Source organism: Sinocyclocheilus grahami, unplaced genomic scaffold, assembly GCF_001515645.1.
Source record: "Sinocyclocheilus grahami isolate Dianchi unplaced genomic scaffold, SAMN03320097.WGS_v1.1 scaffold294.1, whole genome shotgun sequence".
Classification (NCBI taxonomy): Eukaryota; Metazoa; Chordata; class Actinopteri; order Cypriniformes; family Cyprinidae; genus Sinocyclocheilus; species Sinocyclocheilus grahami.
The window spans coordinates 1,167,771-1,190,189 of NW_015505473.1; the positions used below are offsets into that span (position 1 = coordinate 1,167,771).

The 22,419-nt window shown below is 34.6% G+C and overlaps 1 protein-coding gene across 3 annotated transcripts; it reads right to left on the minus strand.

Moving 5' to 3' along the window:
* Nucleotides 1-1,770: 1,770 nt before the first annotated feature.
* LOC107600936 (trichohyalin-like) lies at nucleotides 1,771-17,853 on the minus strand. 3 transcript variants are annotated; one of them, XM_016292933.1, is made up of 12 exons: nucleotides 17,829-17,853; nucleotides 17,677-17,751; nucleotides 17,288-17,431; nucleotides 17,057-17,134; nucleotides 16,123-16,274; nucleotides 15,995-16,049; nucleotides 15,853-15,930; nucleotides 15,648-15,756; nucleotides 13,478-14,725; nucleotides 9,821-13,129; nucleotides 7,960-8,222; nucleotides 1,771-2,346 (listed from the first exon to the last, which is right to left on the minus strand). In XM_016292933.1, exons 1-11 carry the CDS (start codon nucleotides 17,838-17,840, stop codon nucleotides 7,972-7,974), a joined length of 5,511 nt encoding a protein of 1,836 aa, XP_016148419.1. In that variant the 5' UTR covers nucleotides 17,841-17,853; the 3' UTR covers nucleotides 1,771-2,346; nucleotides 7,960-7,971. The 3 variants fall into 3 exon arrangements, with proteins under 3 accessions (XP_016148419.1, XP_016148420.1, XP_016148418.1); XM_016292934.1 differs by having other exon boundaries at nucleotides 9,821-12,700; nucleotides 13,130-14,725; XM_016292932.1 differs by lacking the exon at nucleotides 1,771-2,346 and having other exon boundaries at nucleotides 7,754-8,222; nucleotides 9,821-14,725.
* Between the last annotated feature and the right edge of the window lie 4,566 nt (nucleotides 17,854-22,419).

The following is a 22,419-nucleotide window of genomic DNA, read 5'->3' on the forward strand; positions in this document are numbered from 1 at the left end:
AATGTGTTTTAATGTCACTATTGATGAGGATTTTATGATCTTTGAATAATATCGGTCTTTAAATGCAAGATTTTTAAAGTGTAACTGTGGTATACTTGCAATAGTTCCACTTTAGTACAATCAAATATGCTGATCAAATATCAGCTCTACTTCCGCACAATTAAAGTGCATTAAGTACAAATTAGTTGTTCAAATTTAGCAGACTTGAAGTATACCAGTTTAGTGTACTAAAAGTACAGTTGCAGGGCATTTTAGTAAGTACATTAATATGAAAATGTTACGTATACTTAGCATGAAATATATTTATTTTTCACTAGGGTATTTACATTTATTATATATACATTATACTATATATATTTAAATTATTTCAGAAGCTAATAAAAGTAAAATTAGACAAATAATTAAAAAAAAGTTTTTAAAGATTGATCTTAGATTAGAATCCAGCTGATATGCATTGCAGCAAACCTGTTTTCATTAAGGAACATAAAGGGACATTGAGAAAAATCCCCTTGAAAAGGAAAACATGTTGAATTTCCTCATTTTACTCTCAGATCCTGATTAGCAACTAGATGTGAACTGATGAAATGATTGGCAGTAAATCTTTAACCTGTTTCCTTCCAACATCATTTTTCCAAAAAGTTTCAAAAAAATTTTTCATTCCACAACTTTTTTTGGGTCAACTGTCAACAGTTCTCATTCTTTACCATCTTTCTGTGCACACTCGCATCAATCATAGACAAACTTGTTTAAAGGCACATGCTTGAGATGCATTCTTGCATCGGGGTGATTTATGCCCTTTTCACTTGTTGCACTTTTTGTCCCCACACCGGCATGAAATAGCTTGCAGCAGGGATGTATGCGAGGTTCTAAAATAAAAGAGGGGTTTTGCAGCGATGCCATAGAAGAACTGCTTTGGGTTTCCCAAAGAACCTTTCAGTAAACGGTTCTTAAAATAAACTTTTGTGGAATGGAAAAGTCCCATTAATGTTAAAGGATCTTCACAGAACCATCAATGCAAATAAAATACCTTTATTTTTAAGAAAGAACAGTGTTCTAGTGAAGCCATAAAACAATTATGTCCCTAATATACAGTACATCCAGCTAAATAAAAGAATAGCTTTGTGGCTTGAATTTTTTTTTTTTTACATTTCCTATCTAATTGCTATCATTTGTCATTTTTGATATTTTTGATCCATGACTGGATCAGTACATCATATTAGCAATTTTCAAAACCGCAAAGATAGTATTATATAATTTTTGCATAATCAGATTCATATTCATGTGATGCAAACATGTGCCACCTCACCTTCCGTGAACCAGTCACAAGATTCAAATAATTGCCAGAAAATGACGTGCAAAGCATTTCAAATATGCTATCAACAGTTTCTCATGATTATCATTATCAGATGAGCAAAATTGCAGCAGGATAACTTTTCAAAGCACACATAGCAATGAATCTTAGAATGCCAGAGGTGCATTTACATCTGCTTAAACAGTACAGCAGTGAAAGTCTGCTTTCATTCTCTGAAGTATAAGCTTATAAAATATAATACCTAAGTGAACTTTGTAATGTTTGCACTGATTATCACTCTGTGTTAATTGATGTGATTTCATTCTCAAATCAGTCGTATGGACAAAATGACTCGGCAAACTGATTCATTTAGCATATTCTTTCAAGATGAGATATCCATCTAAAATTGTAAATACAGTCAAATAAGTCACATGAATAGCCTGCAACGCCATATTTACTATTTTGTCAGATGGTTGCAGAGAAATCTTTATTGGAAAGTAAGAACCATTATACAGTAACAACATTTCTAGCAAGTTTATTTTGCTTGAGAGGAAAAATTAATAATAAATATGCTCTGTAACTATACATAACCAACAGTGGGGTTCAGAAGTCTGAGTCCACTTGTGAAAATGCTTCTTTTATAATATAGTGCAATCTTGGTTAAATATAACAGTTTAAGTGAACAGCTGAACAGAAAAAAAATGAACATGAATTTATGATGTCTCAGTATTTGGTGTGTGATGATGATTATGTTCCCCAGCATGATTTGAGAAAAACAGCTTCTTTATTATACATCATAACATTTTTCTCTTTTATATTCTTAAGATTTAAAAATATAAATATATATACATATTCACGTTATAATACACATTGTATATTGAGTGCATTTGTGGACACAGTCCTGAACGTGTGCTACTTACATATATTGCATTATTGGGCACATATGAGAATAATCTGGAGAAAGACCTTCAGTGATTGGTTAAGAGAAACATCTATTGGTCATATTTCTCCAAATGGGCTCCTCTATGATTGCTGCAGAGTTCCCATGATGCCTCCTGCATGAAAGTGATTGAGAGAATCATACAGAAGTAATGCATGATTAGGTGGATGTAGAAGCATGTGAAAAAATGCAATGTATTAATTTTTTATTTTCCACAGTGGATGAAATTACAGCACAATCTAAAGAAAAAGAAGCAAGGAAACTCAAGTGAAAGACTATGCTGTAGATGTAAAGAGTTTATAAGGAAGAATGAAAGAGGAAATACTGCTCATCATAGCATGTGAGCGGAGCGGAGAGTGCTTAAATTTAATAAATAATAATACATTTAAAAAATAATAAAACCTGATGACGTCGTAGAAACAAATTGTTAATTCGAATTATATTCGGAGCTCCGTAGTTATTAAATAATCTCAGTTAAACTGTAGACCTAAGCTAACACACAGCTGTATATAGGCCTAAATACAGAACTACAGAGTACAGAAGATATTAGCCTACACCACTTAGGCCTATTAATATATATATATATTTTTAAAATGACCCGAAACAATAGGTAGTCCTTCAGAATGTAGGCTAGATATAGGCAGCATTAATGTATAATCTAATATAATGCACGCAAATTTGTTCTTTACAGAACGGAGCGGGATCTGAGCGGGAATTGGTTTACGGTGAGCGTGAGCGGAATATTAACGGAGCGCTTGCTTGGGCGGTTAGAGCGACTGAGTGGAGCACACGTCCATAGAGCGGAAAACGAAGCGGAGCGGCTTCGCTCACATGCTCTGCTGCTCATATTTATACAGTATCTCACAGAAGTGAGTACACCCCTCACATTTTTAAAAATATTTTATTATATCTTTTCATGTGACAACACTGAAGAAATGACACTTTGCTACAATGTAAAGTAGTGAGTGTACAGCTTGTATAACCATTAATGTCTAAACCGCTGGCCACAAAAGTGAGTACACCCCTAAGTGAAAATGTCCAAATTGGGCCCAATTAGCCATTTTCTCTCCCCGGTGTCATGTGACTCATTAGTGTTACAAGGTCTCAGGTGTGAATGGGGAGCAGGTGTGTTAAATTTGGTGTTATCGCTCTCACTCTCTAATACTGGTCACTGGAAGTTCAACATGGCACCTCATGGCAAAGAACTCTGAGGATCTGAAAAAAAGAATCGTTGCTCTACATAAAGATGACGTAGGCTATAAGACGATTGCCAAGACCCTGAAACTGAGCTGCAGCACGGTGGCCAAGACCATACAGTGGTTTAACAGGACAGGTTCCACTTGGAACAGGCCTCGCCATGGTTGACCAAAAAAGTTGAGTGCTCGTGCTTAGCGTCATATCCAAAGGTTGTGTTTGGGAAATAGACGTATTAGTGCTGCCAGCATTGCTGCAGAGGTTGAAGGGGTGGGGGGGTCAATATTGAAATACAATATTATTCCTATTTAAAATAACTGTTTTCTATTTGAATGTATTTTAAAATGTAATTTATTCCTGTGATGCAAAGCTGAATTTTCAGCATAATTTCTCCAGTCTTCAGTATCACATGATCCTTCAGAAATCATTCTAATATGCTGATATGGTGCTCATTATTACCTCTTTTTAAAACAGTGCTGCTTAATATTTTTGTGCAAACTGTAATGTTTTTTGTGCAAAACTGTAATTTTGTTTCAGGATTCTTTGTTGAATAGAAAGTTCAAATGAACAGCGTTTATTTGATTTTTTTTGTACCATTATAAATGTCTTTGCTGTCACTTTTGTTTCTTAATGCATCCTTGCTAAATAAAATTAATAATAATAAAAAATTTGCCAAGGGGGGAACTGTCTGCTTTAGTATATCTGCTAGTGAATAATATATCATCGAAAGAGAAATATGTAGCCTACGTCCTGTATATGCTCCATGCCAAGCTAAATTGTAGGAATTACATTTCCTTGTTCACTCAAAGGACTAGCTGTTTAATAAGGCCATTTCATTCACACATTTGACAATGGCAGTAACTCCCATTTTTAGAATGTTACAGTTCGAGTTAAGGGCTATAGTTAGAGCGTATCTGCATTAACTATTAGTTAACATAAATCTTTGATGTGTGCCAGAACCTGCCATAAAGTTTTCATCTCTTTCGGATCTCAACTTCAGATGTGATTTATGCAAATAATTTTGAATTCAGTAATAATTAACAATGAACATTGTATTTTCGAAAGAGTGATTGAACACAATAGGAATATTTTACCCGTGAACTTGAACTGAATGTATCCTTGATGAATATGTGTGTGTCTTTATATATGTAGTCTATATGTATTTTTATTTTTTTAGATTTTTTTTTTTCTTTTATTTCAGTTATTGTTTATTACTGCAATTGTTTTGAAATGAAACCTATATTCTTTATGGTTTTAGGTTTCATTTATGATAATAAGCCTGCTTGTACTGTAGATTTGGCAACACTGTCACTTTGTTGCAACAATTTCATTTGTCATTGCTAACCGATACCAGTCATTACCTAACTCTTCAGTGTTACAGTGACAGTCTGTCGTGAATGTCAAGCAGGAGAGCCACAGGGTTAACTTGGCTTACTTATTATTGTTTGTTTGCACTAGGGGTGTGCCATATGGCCATAAAAATGTCTCCACAATCTGCTTTTGAAGAAATATCGTAGTATCGTGAGCAGCGCCACATAGGCTACATTCACATCAGTGTTAACTCAGTGGTAGAGTTACTCTCACTGGACACTGCACTAATTCGCAATCACAAAAGTGCATTATTTGCATCTACTAAAACAGCGCCTGATTACTGGACTAAGTTATCTTTTGAGCTAATACTGTCAAAACAGTACACAAGGTTTACAAACAGTCTCAGTTGGTTAAGTAAACCGTTGAGAGAAAAACGGATGCGTTCAGCTCTTAAAGGGACAGTACTAAACATGCTGCCGACTGTCATTAAAATGATAGTTCACCCAACAATTAAATTTCTGTTATTATTTACTCACTCACACATTGTCCCAAACCTGTATTCATTTATTTCTTGTGTTGAACACAAAAGAGGATATTTTAAAGAATGTGGGTAACCAAAACAGAAGCTGGTCCACATTTAATTTGATAATAGGAAAAAAATTACTATGGAAGTCACTGGGGACCAGCAACTGTTTGATTATACCCACATTTGTCAAAATAACATTTATGTTCAACAGAAGAAAGAAACTCACTCAGGTTAAACAACAACAACTTGAGAGTGAGTAAATGAATTAATTTGTGGGTGAACTATCCCTTTTAATGTTAATAAAACAACAAAACACAAGAACTTTAATACAGTTGCTTTATATTTATAATTGATCATGTATAATTGATGTATTTAGTGTTTTATTTTTATATTTGTTGAGCCAATTTCTTGAATTCTAAATACACCTACTGTACCTGAGAAATAAAGCATTGTTCGTTTTCTATATTTTGTGTATTTGTAATGTGTTGTAATGTGTTCTTATTTTTTAATAACAAAGATAAAATAATGACAAAGAGTTTTATCTACGCCCACTTTGGCCTAAATATCTGCCACTCTTTTTTAGATATATTTTGTAACCTTGTAAGGCTTTGTTTTTAAAATCTGGAAATTAGTTTGGCTTTACTACGCATACAACTTGAAAAATAGTAAAACCAGCATGTCAAAGAATCATGAAAAAATCGTTATATTGCTGAAAAAAATTGTGATACGATATTTTTGCCATTTCGCCCACCGCTAGTTTGTATTAAACATTGTTGTCTGCTTATAGAATGGGATGGGAATGCAAATTTGGATCTGGTCCAGGTCTCATCAAAGGTGTGGCCTTCCCCACATGCCACAACCGTAACGTCTCTTTCCAGTCTGAGATTGCATGCACTTAGGTAAACATGGTACTGTATGAATAACCCTAACAGTTATGCTTTGGTAAGCAATCCATCAATGTACACAGAAAACAAAACAAAACAAACAAAAAAAATCTAGATATACCTGTTTGTATCAATTTCAGGGGCCCATTTTATACTATTTTATAAAGGTAAGGAGACCAGGGCTAGTTGAGGTTTTGATTTCAATTACTCAAATGTGTGTTTTGTCTAGATCAGTGTTATTCTAGTGTCATTGATATACTATTATATTTCTTATTCCTATTTAGAATTACATTTTCTGGTAATTTTAGTTAAAGTTTTAGTAATTTTGCTGTGTTTTTGTCATTTTCATTATTTTAATTTGTTTATAAACTGTAGTTTTTGTTCAGTTTTTAGTTTTAGTTTATTCAATTATTTTTATACTTCGCTAACCTAAACAAAAATTTTAAATGTTGCCCTGGCAACTAATAGAAATATATATATATATATATATATATATATATATATATATATATATATATATATATATATATATAACAATAATAACCATGATTTGCACTGTAGCAACATGTACACTGTATTCACATGACTCCAGTCCATCAATTATTAATCTTGTAAAGTGAATAGCTGCGTTTTTGCAATAAATACAAGTCCTCTATCCATAATTTTTCTTTCTTCAGTGAAAAGGGTGTCTCATCTGAATCAGGAGAGAAACATGCACAGATCAAGCACATTTTACAAGCAAAAACAGTCCAAACAGTGCTACAGTATGTATCAGTGGATTTTGATGTGAGAGGACAAAAGGTGACGGACTTTGTCATTGTAGGAAGCTTTATTATGGATTATAAACTCATATTTTGGCCAGAAGCAACAGTTTAAAGTTAAAACACCTTAATGATGGATTTATTTTTTTTACAAACATGCAGTTTTTCACTTCACAAGATGTTAGTTGATGGACTGGGGTCTTCTTCATTACTTGTGGATTATTGTGATGTTTTTATCAGCTGTTTGGACTCTCATTCTGATGGCACCCATTCACTGAAAATGATCCATTGCTGAGCAAGTGATGCAATGCTAAATTTCTCCAAATCTGTTCAGAGGAAGAAACAAACTCATCTACATCTTAGATGGCCTGAGGGTGAGTATATTTTCAGCAATTTTCATTTTTGGGTGAACTATTCCTTTAAAGTAACTTTTTTTTCTAGCTCTGCATACATAGCACTAAACGACAACGGCAGAAATCTGGTATGTCTTTGCACTTGCTGCAGCTTATCTGATATTTCTGTCAGAAGAATGTACGATGTGAAGAGAGATAAGGATACTGTTGTTACAGTTAACAGCATTTGCACTCGGTGTACCTGATAAACATGTCTCCTGTCTGTCTGTCTGTTTCTGACTGATGGCTTATCTATCCCATAATCCTTTGCTGTGCATGGGTCACTGCACAAGTTTACTTTTTCTGTATGCTTAATATGAGATCATTAAAGGTTGAGGTGTTTATACTAGATCGAATTTGGTAGAAAATCACAGTGTAATATTTCTTTCCAGCAAACGCACTTTTGAGATTTACTAATATAATTATCATGATGAGATTTTCTCTAAATTGGGGTAATTATGTATAGCAGTTATATTGCATTGTAGGATTTCACAAAAAGCAACCCGACCTGGGGTGAAGAGGACAACAAATGTGTGGTTAGCCCTGAATTACCCTTCCACTCCTTATGTGTGGGTTTTTTTATAATTAATGGCAATCAAAACCAGAAGCATTGCATTCTTTAACAGAATGATCTGTTCTGAGATAAAAGTTCACACCTACCAATTATGTTCTTCATTTTTCTTCGGCTGTCTTATCATTCCTCCTGTCGTTGGGTGTTTCCGCGATGGTTTCGCAGTTCTGCAGAATTTCATGTTCAATGTCTTTATTTACTTGATCAGAGTCAGAATCACATTTTAAGTTTTGCTCCACATCTGTGTCACTGGCTAGGAGTGATATAGCCTCTTCTCCCTCTTCAACATCACTTATGTCATTAGTCGGATCCAGCTGATGAGTAATACAATATTTTAGGTCCACTGCAGAATCTGTTACAAAAAAGAGATTTTTTTCACTCAATAGCAATCACACGGCTTAATTGAAAAATCATTTTTGATCAAACATATTTCTAATCCAGTGTGACACTGTATTTTGTTATTTTTATTTAAATATAATTTTTTTTAAATTCTTTTTATGCATTATTGATTTTTTTGTATTATTATGTCACTTGTAGTATTACAGGTGCATCTCAATAAATTAGAATGTCATGGAAAAGTTATTTCAGTTTTTCAACTCAAATTGTTAAACTCGTGTATTAAATAAATTCAATGCACACAGACTGAAGTAGTTTAAGTCTTTGGTTCTTTTAATTGTGATGATTTTGGCTCACATTTAACAAAAACCCACATTTTTCTCAACAAATTAGAATACTTCATAAGACCAATAAAAAAAACATTTTTAGTGAATTGTTGGCCTTCTGGAAAGTATGTTCATTTACTGTACATGTACTCAATACTTGGTAGGGACTCCTTTTGCTTTAATTACTGCCTCAATTCGGCGTGGCATGGAGGTGATCAGTTTGTGGCACTGCTGAGGTGGTATGGAAGCCCAAGTTTCTTTGACAGTGGCCTTCAGCTCATCTGCATTTTTTGGTCTCTTGTTTCTCATTTTCCTGTTGACAATAGAGTCTTCAGGTCTGGTGAGTTTGTTTGAGTTGATTAGCTGATTGGCATGTCATCATATTCTAATTGGTTGAGATAGTGAATTGGTGGGTTTTTTGTTAAATGTGAGCCAAAATCATCACAATTAAAAGAACCAAAGACTTAAACTTCTTCAGTCTGTGTGCATTGAATTTATTTAATACACGAGTTTCACAATTTGAGTTGAATTACTGAAATAAATTAACTTTTTCATGACATTCTAATTTATTGAGATGCACCTGTATATTAGTAACTTTAACAAAACCACATTTTGAGATTAATGCACTTAAGTTAAAAGAAAACGTCTCAGCTTTCTAATAAAATAAAATTATATTTTCTAATATAAAAACTAATGAAATTATTAGAATAATAAAATTATCTTTCTATTCAAAACTATAGTCAATAATCATGTTAAAAGATGTTGCCTGTCAAAAAAAATTTGGGGGGGGGAAAAAATTAAATTCTAGAAATTATTTCACTGAACTAGAGTATTTATTCAAACATCATTCAAACATTTGGGGTCAGTAAGATTTTAAAACTTTTTTGTTTTAAAAATAAGTCTCTTATGCTCACCAAGGCTGCATTTATTTGCTTAAAAATACAATAAATATTTGCTTAAAAATACAGTAAAACTGTATTATTGTGAAATAGTAATAGTTTTTTATATTGTAATAAATTTAAAATGTAAATGTAGTTTATTATTGTGATGGACAATGGCATTTATTCTTGCTGAATAAAAATATAATTACTGACCCCAAACTTTTGCATAGTGGTAGTGTGCATTAAATAAGACATCAATTATAGTTTTAAGTTTTTTAAAAACATTTAAATTCTTTGTGTTCAGTCTGTGCATTGTTTGACCGATACTTTGATGTTCTGTAATGTAACTTGCTTGATATTAAGATGTTGCTTAAAGAACTGTCTATCAGTGACACCGTTATCATTACCTGTGTCTTCGGGGAAATGACTGACAGGTACAAGCCCCTCCCCCTCATCTGATTGTCCAGTCCTGGCTTGATTCTCAGATAAAGGTGATGTCTTGGACTCAGCATCAATCCCCTCAGCCAAATCATTGCTGCCGTCCACAATCTTATCCTCTTGAAGCATTTCTGCATCTGTCTGTTGTTCATCCTTCACTGCAGGAGTCTGTTCTGCTGATGTGGCATCTGGGCTGTTCTTGGAGATCTCTGAGGAAGCTTGAGAGTCAATAGATTCAGTCTTCTCTTTTATGTCTGAATCGCTTTGATTGCTCAAACTAGAAAGATCTGACTCGACCTGAATGGTTGGTAAGTTTATTTGAGATGAGGTACGAGTTGAGCACATCTGTAACTCGTTTTTATCTTGAGTGGTTGAAATACTTTCAGGAATACATGCTTCATTAACTGGAGATGGCTCTGTAGCATGCGATTCTGGAAAGAGTGCATGCTGGGAAAAAACTGTGTCAGCCTCCTCTGTCTGGATTAAAGGTTTCTTCTCATTTTTGAAACGTACTTCTGTTGTCCCATCCCTCTTTATAATCTCTGTGTATGATTGCTCCTTCCTGAGCACAGTCACGTTCACTGCTTTATCTACATCCACATGTGACATTCGTTCCTTATCTTGGTTCTGTATGTCCTGTTGGTTTTCAATCATCCCATCTTGTTTGTTTTCACTTTCATGTTCCTCCATGATGTTCCCATATTGTATTTTTTCAATCCCACAGTCTTCTATCATTTTGCAGTTCTGTTGATTTTCGTTTTCATGTTCTGCCGAACTTTTCCCGTGTTCATGATTTTCTACAGTTTTCCCATCTTGCTCATTTTCTTGCCCACATTCTTCCATCATTTTCACATATTGTATTTTTTCCATCTCAAATACTTCCACAACTTTCCAATCTTCTTTTTCACTTTCATGTTCTTCCAGATTTTTACTATGTTTTTCTACAGTTTTCCCATCTTGCTCATTTTCTTGCCCACATTCTTCCATCATTTTCACATATTGTATTTTTTCCATCTCAAATACTTCCACAACTTTCCAATCTTCTTTTTCACTTTCATGTTCTTCCAGATTTTTACTATGTTTTTCTACAGTTTTCCCATCTTGCTCATTTTCTTGCCCACATTCTTCCATCATTTTCACATATTGTATTTTTTCCATCTCAAATACTTCCACAACTTTCCAATCTTCTTTTTCACTTTCATGTTCTTCCAGATTTTTACTATGTTTTTCTACAGTTTTCCCATCTTGCTCATTTTCTTGCCCACATTCTTCCATCATTTTCACATATTGTATTTTTTCCATCTCAAATACTTCCACAACTTTCCAATCTTCTTTTTCACTTTCATGTTCTTCCAGATTTTTACTATGTTTTTCTACAGTTTTCCCATCTTGCTCATTTTCTTGCCCACATTCTTCCATCATTTTCACATATTGTATTTTTTCCATCTCAAATACTTCCACAACTTTCCAATCTTCTTTTTCACTTTCATGTTCTTCCAGATTTTTACTATGTTTTTCTACAGTTTTCCCATCTTGCTCATTTTCTTGCCCACATTCTTCCATCATTTTCACATATTGTATTTTTTCCATCTCAAATACTTCCACAACTTTCCAATCTTCTTTTTCACTTTCATGTTCTTCCAGATTTTTACTATGTTTTTCTACAGTTTTCCCATCTTGCTCATTTTCTTGCCCACATTCTTCCATCATTTTCACATATTGTATTTTTTCCATCTCAAATACTTCCACAACTTTCCAATCTTCTTTTTCACTTTCATGTTCTTCCAGATTTTTACTATGTTTTTCTACAGTTTTCCCATCTTGCTCATTTTCTTGCCCACATTCTTCCATCATTTTCACATATTGTATTTTTTCCATCTCAAATACTTCCACAACTTTCCAATCTTCTTTTTCACTTTCATGTTCTTCCAGATTTTTACTATGTTTTTCTACAGTTTTCCCATCTTGCTCATTTTCTTGCCCACATTCTTCCATCATTTTCACATATTGTATTTTTTCCATCTCAAATACTTCCACAACTTTCCAATCTTCTTTTTCACTTTCATGTTCTTCCAGATTTTTACTATGTTTTTCTACAGTTTTCCCATCTTGCTCATTTTCTTGCCCACATTCTTCCATCATTTTCACATATTGTATTTTTTCCATCTCAAATACTTCCACAACTTTCCAATCTTCTTTTTCACTTTCATGTTCTTCCAGATTTTTACTATGTTTTTCTACAGTTTTCCCATCTTGCTCATTTTCTTGCCCACATTCTTCCATCATTTTCACATATTGTATTTTTTCCATCTCAAATACTTCCACAACTTTCCAATCTTCTTTTTCACTTTCATGTTCTTCCAGATTTTTACTATGTTTTTCTACAGTTTTCCCATCTTGCTCATTTTCTTGCCCACATTCTTCCATCCTTGTTGCATATTGTAATTTTTCAGTCTCAAATACTTCCATGTTTGTCCCATCTTGTTCTTTATCACTGTCCAATGCATCCATAATTTTCCCATCTCGTTTTTCTTTGCTTCCATGATCTTCCATCATTTTTCCATCAATTTCTTTTGCACTCTTATATTCTTCTTCACATTTTTCTGCAGTTTTCCCACCTTCCTCATTTTCTTGCCTTTCACTTTCATGTTCTTCCTCACATTTTTCTACGATTTTCCCACCTTGCTCATTTTCTTGCCCACGCTCATCCATAATTTTCCCATCTCGTTTTTCTTTGCTTCCATGATCTTCCATCATTTTTCCATCAATTTCTTTTGCACTCTTATATTCTTCTTCACATTTTTCTGCAGTTTTCCCACCTTCCTCATTTTCTTGCCTTTCACTTTCATGTTCTTCCTCACATTTTTCTACGATTTTCCCACCTTGCTCATTTTCTTGCCCACGCTCATCCATAATTTTCCCACATTGTGTTTTTTCAGTCACAAATACTTCCACAACTTTCCAACCTTCTTCTTTTTCACTTTCATGTTCTTCCAGATTTTTACTATGTTTTTCTACAGTTTTCCCATCTTGCTCATTTTCTTGCCCACATTCTTCCATCCTTGTTGCATATTGTAATTTTTCAGTCTCAAATACTTCCATGTTTGTCCCATCTTGTTCTTTATCACTGTCAAATGCATCCATAATTTTCCCATCTTGTTTTTCTTTGCTTCCATGTTCTTCCATAATTTTTCCATCAATTTCTTTTGCACTCTTATATTCTTCACATTTTTCTGCAGTTTTCCCACCTTCCTCATTTTCTTGCCTTTCACTTTCATGTTCTTCCATGATGTTCCCATCTTGTATTTTGTCAACCTCCTGTTCTTTCATCATTTCCCCAGCTTGTTCCTTTTCACTCTCATGTTCTCCCTCATCTTTTTCTACAATTTTCCCATCTTGCTCATGTTCTTGCTCACATTCTTCCATCATTTTTGCATATTGTGTTTTTTCAGTTTTAGATACTTCCAGGCTTTTCTTGTCTTGTTCTTTTTCATTGTCTAATGTATCCGCAACTTTCGCATCTTGCTTGTCTTCTCTTATATACTGTAACATCATTTTTGCATCTTGTATTTTTTCAACCTCAAGTTCTTCCATACATTTCCCCAGTTTTTCCTTTTCACTGTCATGTTCTTCCTCACATTTTTCTACGATTTTCCCATCTTGCTTGTTTTCTTGCCCACGTTCATCCATCATTTTCCCACATTGTGTTTTTTCAGTCACAAATACTTCCATGTTTTTCTTGTCTTGTTCCTTTTTACTGTCAAATGCTTCCACAACATTCCCATCTTGCTTATATTCTTCCATGTTTTTTTCATTTTCCTGTTCTTCCAGATATTTTCGATCTTCCTCATGTTTTTCTGTAATTTCCCTATCCTGCTCTTTTTCTGGCACACATTCTAACCTTATTTTTTCACTCTCTTGTTCCTCCATAATTTTGCCACTCTCAAATTCTTCCACAATTTTCCCAACTTTATCTTCTTCACTATCATGTTCTTCCATGTTTCCATCTTGTTTTTCTTCGCTCTCACATTCTTCCAACATTTTCCCATCTTTTCCACTCTCATATCTCTCCATCATTTTACCATTTGATTCTTTTTCACTTTCGTGTTTTTCCATAGTCATGCCATCATGTTCCTCCTGTCCTCTGTTCTTCTTCTCTCCCGTTTCAACTCTCTGTTCTCCACCTCCCTTCCCTACTGCATCTTTCCCCTCATATTTCATCTCTTTTTCTCCATTCCCTTCATCCTCCTCCTCCTCAACCGTAGATATTGCCAATGCCCGAGCAGTAAAATCCCTCTCCGCTTCCAGGTCTTTCAGCATTCGTGGAGCAACGGGCAGAGCAGGAAGTGGCCTGGTGGGTGGCTCAGGTACCAAAACACATGATGGAGGAAGAATAGGGTCTAAGGGGTCGTCAAGTGTTTCAGGCTGGTCCACAGACCGTTCAGGTGAATTCTCAAAACCAGGGGGAGGTGGAGGAAACTCATCCACTGTCTCTGATTCATCTGGTTGGAGCTGCTCAGGGGTTGGTAGAGGTGGATAAAAGACCAGACTGTCTAGTATATCACTGATAGGAGTTTTGATTTCAGATGCAGTTGCATCGATTGTAGGTGATGGTTGAGTTTGGAGCCGTGGCTCCATCGTCTTAGGTGAAGATAGCTGGATCTGGCTTTTGGTAGATACCACTGCACCATTCTGAAGCGAGGAAGCTATAGTGCTAGTGAAAAGGATTGGGCTCCGGGATGTGGGAGTCGATGGAAAGTAAGGTGATACCATTGATGATCTGTATGGAGATGTAGGTGTAGAAGAAGGTGATTCATTGAAACTGAAGATATTGTCCGTCTGACTGCGATGCAGTCGTCTATAGGGACTCCTGACTACACAAAAAGAGAAAGAGATTTTGAAACAAACTGTAGGCTACTAAAATATGAAAAGTGCGGTTACAAAACAAAACTAGTCTACTGCCATTATAATCAACAAATCTGTCTACACGTCAAGTGGCAGTAATTTGCGTCACATTACTGTCCCTTGATGTGTAGACAGATTTGTTATACACGCTGTTTATTTTTTTGATGTTAAACATCTGCTCACGCCATCTGATATGAAAACATTTTATTAAAAAATCAAATGTATGAACTGATTACTGTGACTTCTATTCACTATATATTTACATAACTGACAACAGATCCCAATACGTTTTAGTTGCTAACATTACTTAATGCATGAACATTTTTTACAGCATTATTCTAGGTTGATGTTCATTAGATTTCATGTTAATCTATACTACGGTTCAAAAGTCTGGGTTAAGTATGATTTTTTTATATTTATTTATTTTACTATTTAAAAAAATTCACCAAGGCTCTATTTATTTGATCAAAAAAGTACAGTAAAACAGTAATATTCTGAAATACTATTACAATTGAAAATAACTGTTTTCTATTTTAATATATTTTAATGTGTCATTTATTCCTGCGATGCAAAGCTGAATTTTTTTGTTGCATCATCAATCCAGGCTTCAGTGTCACAAGATCCTTCTGAAACATTAACCTAGATAATGCTGTTAATGTAGCCTATTGCTCATTGTCATTTTATAATAGCTAATACAGCAACTGTGGTAAATGCTAACAAATTGAAAATGTATGGCCTTTACACGGATGCCATAAAAATGCACAAATAAATTACGTTGGATTTTAATATAAGTTCTCAAATGTAACGCATAAAATATTTGTTTGTGGGAAGATTATGTGGCCGTTTCAGTCAATGGAAACACATGCTGGTTCTCAGTGTGTTACACTTTACCTGGAGATGTGGAGCTGGGACTGGAGGCTGTGTGGACACTTGAGAAGGACAGTTGTCTGAAAAACTCTCTGGGGTTTACAGCACGCTGCGACACCAGAGTTGCTGCCTCCTGATGGCCATAAACAGTCTTACATCACAGCATGAAGATCGCAGGGCACATATTTACAAGAGTGGGTTTAGTGCAGGTTTAATTGACAGAACTAACCGCAGCGTTTTCCTCTGATTGAGAGCATGAATATCGAGCTCTAATTTCCTCTTCTTCACGCTCCCTTTCCTCGTGCTCCTGTGATATAATATAAATTACGAATATATACATGCAAGCACACATAGAAACAATTTAATCATACCCATTTTATGTTCTCCCGTTTCTGGGCCTCTGCCTCCATTTGCGCTTGTCTTCTCCTATTTAAAAAAAAAAGTTCACTTTTGACCCTTGGGAACTTTTTGCATGCATGCATGAGAATGTTTGACTGACCTCTGCTCCTTTATTTTCTGTTCTTTTTCATTCATCCTCCTCTCTCTCTCTATTGCATCTCTCCTTTCCTGAAGCAATTGTTCCTTCTCTCTCTGCCTCCTGTCCTCTGCTGCCCTCCGCTGTTCCTCCTTTTTCCTTTCCTCCTCTTCTCTCTGTAAAATACAATAAGAAACTAACCTCTGTCTGTTTTTGTATTGTTTGTGACATTTTAAAATTTTTAGAGAAAAATCAAGTTAATGTTGCTGTGCTAAGTTCAAATTCTATAGTAACTATTCTATAGTAAGATCATAATAAATTTTATGTCATGCCATGTGTTAATAATTATTATTAATAATAATAATATTAATAAAATGTTAAAGTAATTGAGAAATATAACACATTTTTATTTTATTTTATTTTTTGAGGTGTAGTGGTAAATGACAGCAGCATGTGATTTATTCTGTTACCTACGTGATCCTGGACTACAAAACCAATTATATACAATATTTAATTTTTCTATTTTTTTTCCTTTTACATCATCTTCTCATTGATGTATGGTTTGTTAGGATAGTACAATATTTGGCCGAGATACAACTATTTGAAAATCTGGAAACTTGAGGGTACAACAAAATCTAAATATTGAGAAAATTGCCTTTAAATTTGTCCAAATGCATATTACTAATCAAAAATTAAGTTTTGATGTATTTATGGTGAGAAATTTACAAAATTAAAAAATGTACTTGATATCCTAATGATTTTTGTCATAAAAAAAAAATCGATAATTTTGACCCATACAATGTATTGGTGGCTATTGCTACAAATATACCCCAGCGACTTGAGACTGGATTTGTGCTCCAGGGTCACATATATACCGTAACATTCATACTTGATAATATCAACTCTAAAAAAGAATAATAGACAACAACAAAAAAGGAAACAAAAACTCACTCCGTACCTCCGCTTGTGCCCAAAAAGAATCTCTCTGGATTCTCTGGATCTCTGCAGCTGCGATTGTTCGCTTGTAATTAGTGCCCTGGAAATAGTAAGGAGACAGTTTGATTTGTTTACCATTTTCCTGATTTTTATAGAGCTTAATTGTCTGACTGGCTTTACTGTACTTCTCAAAACAACTTCATAATTTAGTATTAATAAAGCCTTGTAGTAAGAAACGGTCATGATCTCATACCACAATGGCCTGTCTGTCTTCTGTCCGGCGGCCAGGTCTCCCTCTCGGCCCCTGCGTCACCACTGCAGCTTTATAGGCCAGTGTACAGATCCTCTCCTCTGTGATTTCATCCAAAGTGTGGGCAGGAAGAAAGATGTGAACTTCCTGAAGCATCAGAAAGACATAAGATAGCAACAGACAAAAGAAGCTTTTCCTTGTTTTTATGTCTTTATATTTTTATTTTATTTAAAAAAAAACTCTGCCCAACTAACAAGATGTCTAAAAGAAAAAAAACCTGAATTTAAGATCTCTGCATGCTCATGTATTCACAAAACAAGAATGACAATTATGTTGCTTTGAGTTTATCAGAGTACAGTTAAAGCCATCCCATAATCCCTGTCGTCTTTTACCTTAAAGAAGGCCCTGATTGCTGGTAAATGACTGGCACACTCAGCTCTGCGGTACTCATCCACTTCATTTCCTACCTGAGAGACCACAAACACTGGTTAAAGGGAGAGAGATCAGACTGTTTTACATTAAGCTGTGTGGAGGATGAACTAACCCATAATATCATAGCGATGCGGGGTTGAGCTTTGCCCACCGAGTGGTTTGTTCATATATTGTTTGACCTGATTCATAAAACATTTTATTCCTAATGTTTTAATTTATTTTTTTTGGCTGTTGACTATTTTCTGATTTACGGAGTGACCAAAAGAGAAATCTAAATCCTCTAACTCTAAAATAGCAACAAGAATCAAATGTTCAGATTTCTGTCCTGGAAACTGATGCAAATTAGATTGTAATATTTAAACACAGGATATCAGAAAACGATTGTCTTGTACTGTAATAATCTGGGGAAAGTACAGTGATAATTATTAGTTACATTTTTTACCCTATTCACCTCTTAAATGTACTGTATAGAGCATAAAACATTATGCTTTATTATAGATACACATACTATTACATACTATATTATATTTAAAAAAAAACGGAGGAAATGACAGAGACAGGAAGGCAACGAAGATGCAGAGTCCTGATTTTTCAGACTTCCGTGTTTAGACTAGCACCTTTGTAAGGCATCTGGCACTTTCTATCTCTGTTTAATATGGGCTTGAATCCATTATTCAAATTCAATTTGAAATATCTGATTACCTGAAGTGGATAAAGCGAAATAATGTAATACAGATCTGAACTACACATGATGAAATTAGGACATGGTTTGAATAATTTAATGAGGCCTTGGTTTAAAAACAGCTACGAGTTTAACATCAAATCAAATCAAATGCTGTTTGAAAGTCAGGAAAGAAATCCAAAAGGTTTCTCTTATCAGGAACACACTGACTGAATAAAGTTCAGAATCATACAAACTTTTTTTTAGCTCATAAACAAACAACATTCTTTCTTTTGAAAAGTCCTTCCAGCGGCGACATTCTCCTTTTTAAAACGTTTCCTGTGACAGCAGTAGCCAGAACAACAGGAACTGCTCTGCCTGCAGGCATGTCTGCATTTTAGCCCCCAGCTTAGTCAAAACAATCACTGACACACTCATGTCTCAAGTACCATGTTCAACAGACGCTTGACCCACACACACACACACACACACACAGAGAGACAGACAGAGACAGAGTCTGGTCAGCTATCCTTGTGGGGACTCTCCATAGGCGTAATGGTTTTTCTACTGTACAGACCATATATTCTATTGCCCTACACCAACCCTACCCCTAAACCTACCCCTTACAGGAAACTTTCTGCATTTTTAGATTTTCAAAAAACTTAATTCTGTATGATTTATAAGCTTTTGTACCCGTGGGGACCACAATTTAGATCCCACCGTGACACGAGTCCCCATGAGTCTGTGTGTAGTCAGGTTTAAGTCCCCACCAGAATATATAAACCAGTACACACACACACACACCCACCCACACCCACCTACCTCCTTGCTTTAGGTTTATCATCTCAGATTGTAGGATAGTTTGTCATACAGGCTGATTTGCAGATAAACATGCTAATTTAGATAAGCAGGGGTATTTACAGAGGAAATTGGTCTGGGAGGGGGTTGTTTGGTCATTAAGATAAGGCAGACATTCTGAAATGTAAATCATCAGATCAAGACACTGCAGCATTGAAGTCTATACTGAACTAAGTTAGTAAATTTGGATGAAATGACAAAAAAAAAGACACTTCAAAACGAAGTCACATTTTTGTGGAATTCGACCTAATTCTTTTAAATGCGATTTTTTTTTGTCCTGTTAATTTAAACGGGGCCGTTGAGGAACACTGAATATCTCCCTAACAAACACACATATAAGCAAAACCATATGTGTAGTGGAATAGCTTCACAGTATTTATTTTCTTTCCAAGGAATTTCAGCATGAGCATAGTGTTTTATGTGGTTGTCGGCGTTTATGAATAATTAATAGCTTAAAACAATTAAATAAGAGCAATGGAAATTTTTCTTTTTTTCAAGACCCCAAAACGCACCTGTGATGTACCGCCTAGCAGAGGGGCCCATAACCCAGAGGTCGATGGATCGAAACCATCCTCTGCTAACAACTTTTCACTTTTACAAAATTGGATATTATGTATAGGATCTATCATATTTTGATACCTTACACATGTATTATTATTGTTATTAATTACTTATTATTGCTGTTGAAAAACATTTGCTATTGCAATAAAAGTTATGTCCTATGGTCAGACACATTTCTTGGTTAAAACAAAAAACGAACAAACAAAAAAACAATATTTTAAATTTAAAACAGCTTCACGTATCCTGCTCACAATTTTAATTCATTTTACGGGGGGTTTTTTTACTGTAAGAATCTGAGTTATATTTGCTATTAATTATGTATGGATTAAAAATATGAAATTATGTCCTGTTTCATAACAGGAAGTCATATTTTGATTTGAAACCCCATAACATTTTCCCGAGATGTTGATTTATGACAAACAATTTGAAAATTAATCAGATATAAATTATAATTACAAAATATTATCATATTTCAATAAGGATGTACAATTGTATCACTAAATTAATGTCAGCCATTTTTAAAAACCAAGGAGAGGGAGTGGTCACGGTGAAACATCCAATCATTTGGTATCTGTGGAAAGCACTGAATGTGCTCTGTACAGGACATCCAGACTTAAAACTGTGACATATAACGTCTCAGAGAAATTCACTCAAATATAATGTCCACTACAGAGGCAAAAACTCCATAGCTGGGTCTCAGGAGGATATAGAAGTGCATACTCATAAGCTACAACTCTCAGCCAATAGCAGTGCGCGTTTCGTGTGTGACATCAATTTCATGCGCCGCCGCTACACACACACACACACACGACACCGGCTTCGCGCCGATTCTTCTATCGATTGAAAATGTCAACTGTTCAAGAAGTTGATGAATAAACGCGATTAGTTGCTTAATTATAGCATTGTATGTATTATATTTAGTGTAATATTAGGTTAGCGCTGTTGTAGTTTTAGTTTTGTGACCCACGTGGGCACATTGATGATATTTCGTGTGTACTGTAACATTAGTTAATGACAGTTGCTTTCAAAACACAGCCTTTTCAGTTTCTGTAGGATCTCCATCAAGCCCAGACCAGGATGAAGTGTCACTATGAGGTGTTGGGCGTTAAAAGAGACGCATCAGACGACGACCTGAAAAAGGCTTATAGGAAATTAGCCTTGAAATGGCATCCAGGTATTTGATTTCATCTGATCTCTCTGATAATTCATAGATGTTATTGTCCTATATTAATAAATAAGGCTGTTGGTGTCGCCTGTTTTTTTAACGATTCCTCAGTGATGATCTGTCAATTGCTGTTGATTATAGGACTAACATTATTTTAACCATGAAATTATGGGTAACACTTTACTTGAAGGGGTGTGCATAAGACTGACATGACACCTTCATAATCATGACAAGTCATGAATATGAAGGAGGTTTTATGCAGATTTTTCATGCCAATCTTTATATTGAAGACATGTGGGCTTCATACTCAAGATTTTTATGAAGTCATAGTTTTATGAAACGGAGCAAATTTTAAGTTATTAAGTGTTCTCAAATCTCATTCCCATATTCAAAGAACCTTTATAGTATCACAACTTAACATTAAAAAATGAAGAACAATAATAATAATTCTGTTTCTTGCACTCCAGAGTCATGATCCAGAATACAAATCGGTTTATTATAGCGCAATTATATTGTCTGGCAATTGCAAGGCATGTTTGTAGTAATTAAACATAAGTAAATAAATAATTACTAAATATCTGTTTCACTGTATGTACACATTAAAGTACATATGACTTTTTTTTTTAGTTGGAATATTAAGTTCTGGAATGTTTTTTATCATGTATATTTTGGTGTGCAATGCATAGTATAGGTTTTAATTATATGGACTCCTTACTTGATTATCCTGTGTCATTTTTAGAAGGACACCTAAAATTCCCATGAGAAAAAAAAAAGTTTGCAGAAATTCAGTTATATGAAAATCAACCTCATGGCTTAATGGGGGTGCTGGTTAAATGAGTAGTTTACACTTTTTCTCATCCTCATGTCATTCCAAACTTTTCCATTTAATAGAAGGTGAATTTAGCTATTTCCCATATGGTGGTATGGATACCTTTGTGGTGTTTTTTTTTGGAGCGTGACAGAAGTGGCCACTGTTGTTGTACAAAAGAGCTTCTTCAAAATTCTTCTTTTGTGTTCAGTGGAAAAACGGCATATGGGCTTGGATTGACAGAGATGTATTGAATGTTGTTGTTGTTGCTAAATCTACTGACCTACATGTTCTAGCTGTGTAACAAAAATGAGGATTCGTCAAAACTGTGGACTTGTATTAGTATTGGATGCATCAGGAATGGGTTGAAAATTGTAAACAGATCAGTAATACTAATATGAATAATATTCATTCAAATTTCAAAGTGTATACTTTGCAGCGTATGTCATTGCTTTCCAGTTAAAGTGAATTTATAGCCATTTTTTATATACAAATCCCAGCTTTTATTGCAAATGAACAATAATTATTTCTGTAGTTATTTGTTATTACTCATTAAAAAATTACTTGTTTTCTGGCACACATAGAAAACACTTACACACAAATTTTTTTTTTTTTGGGGGGGGGGGGGGGGGATTTTAAGTAATTTTTTA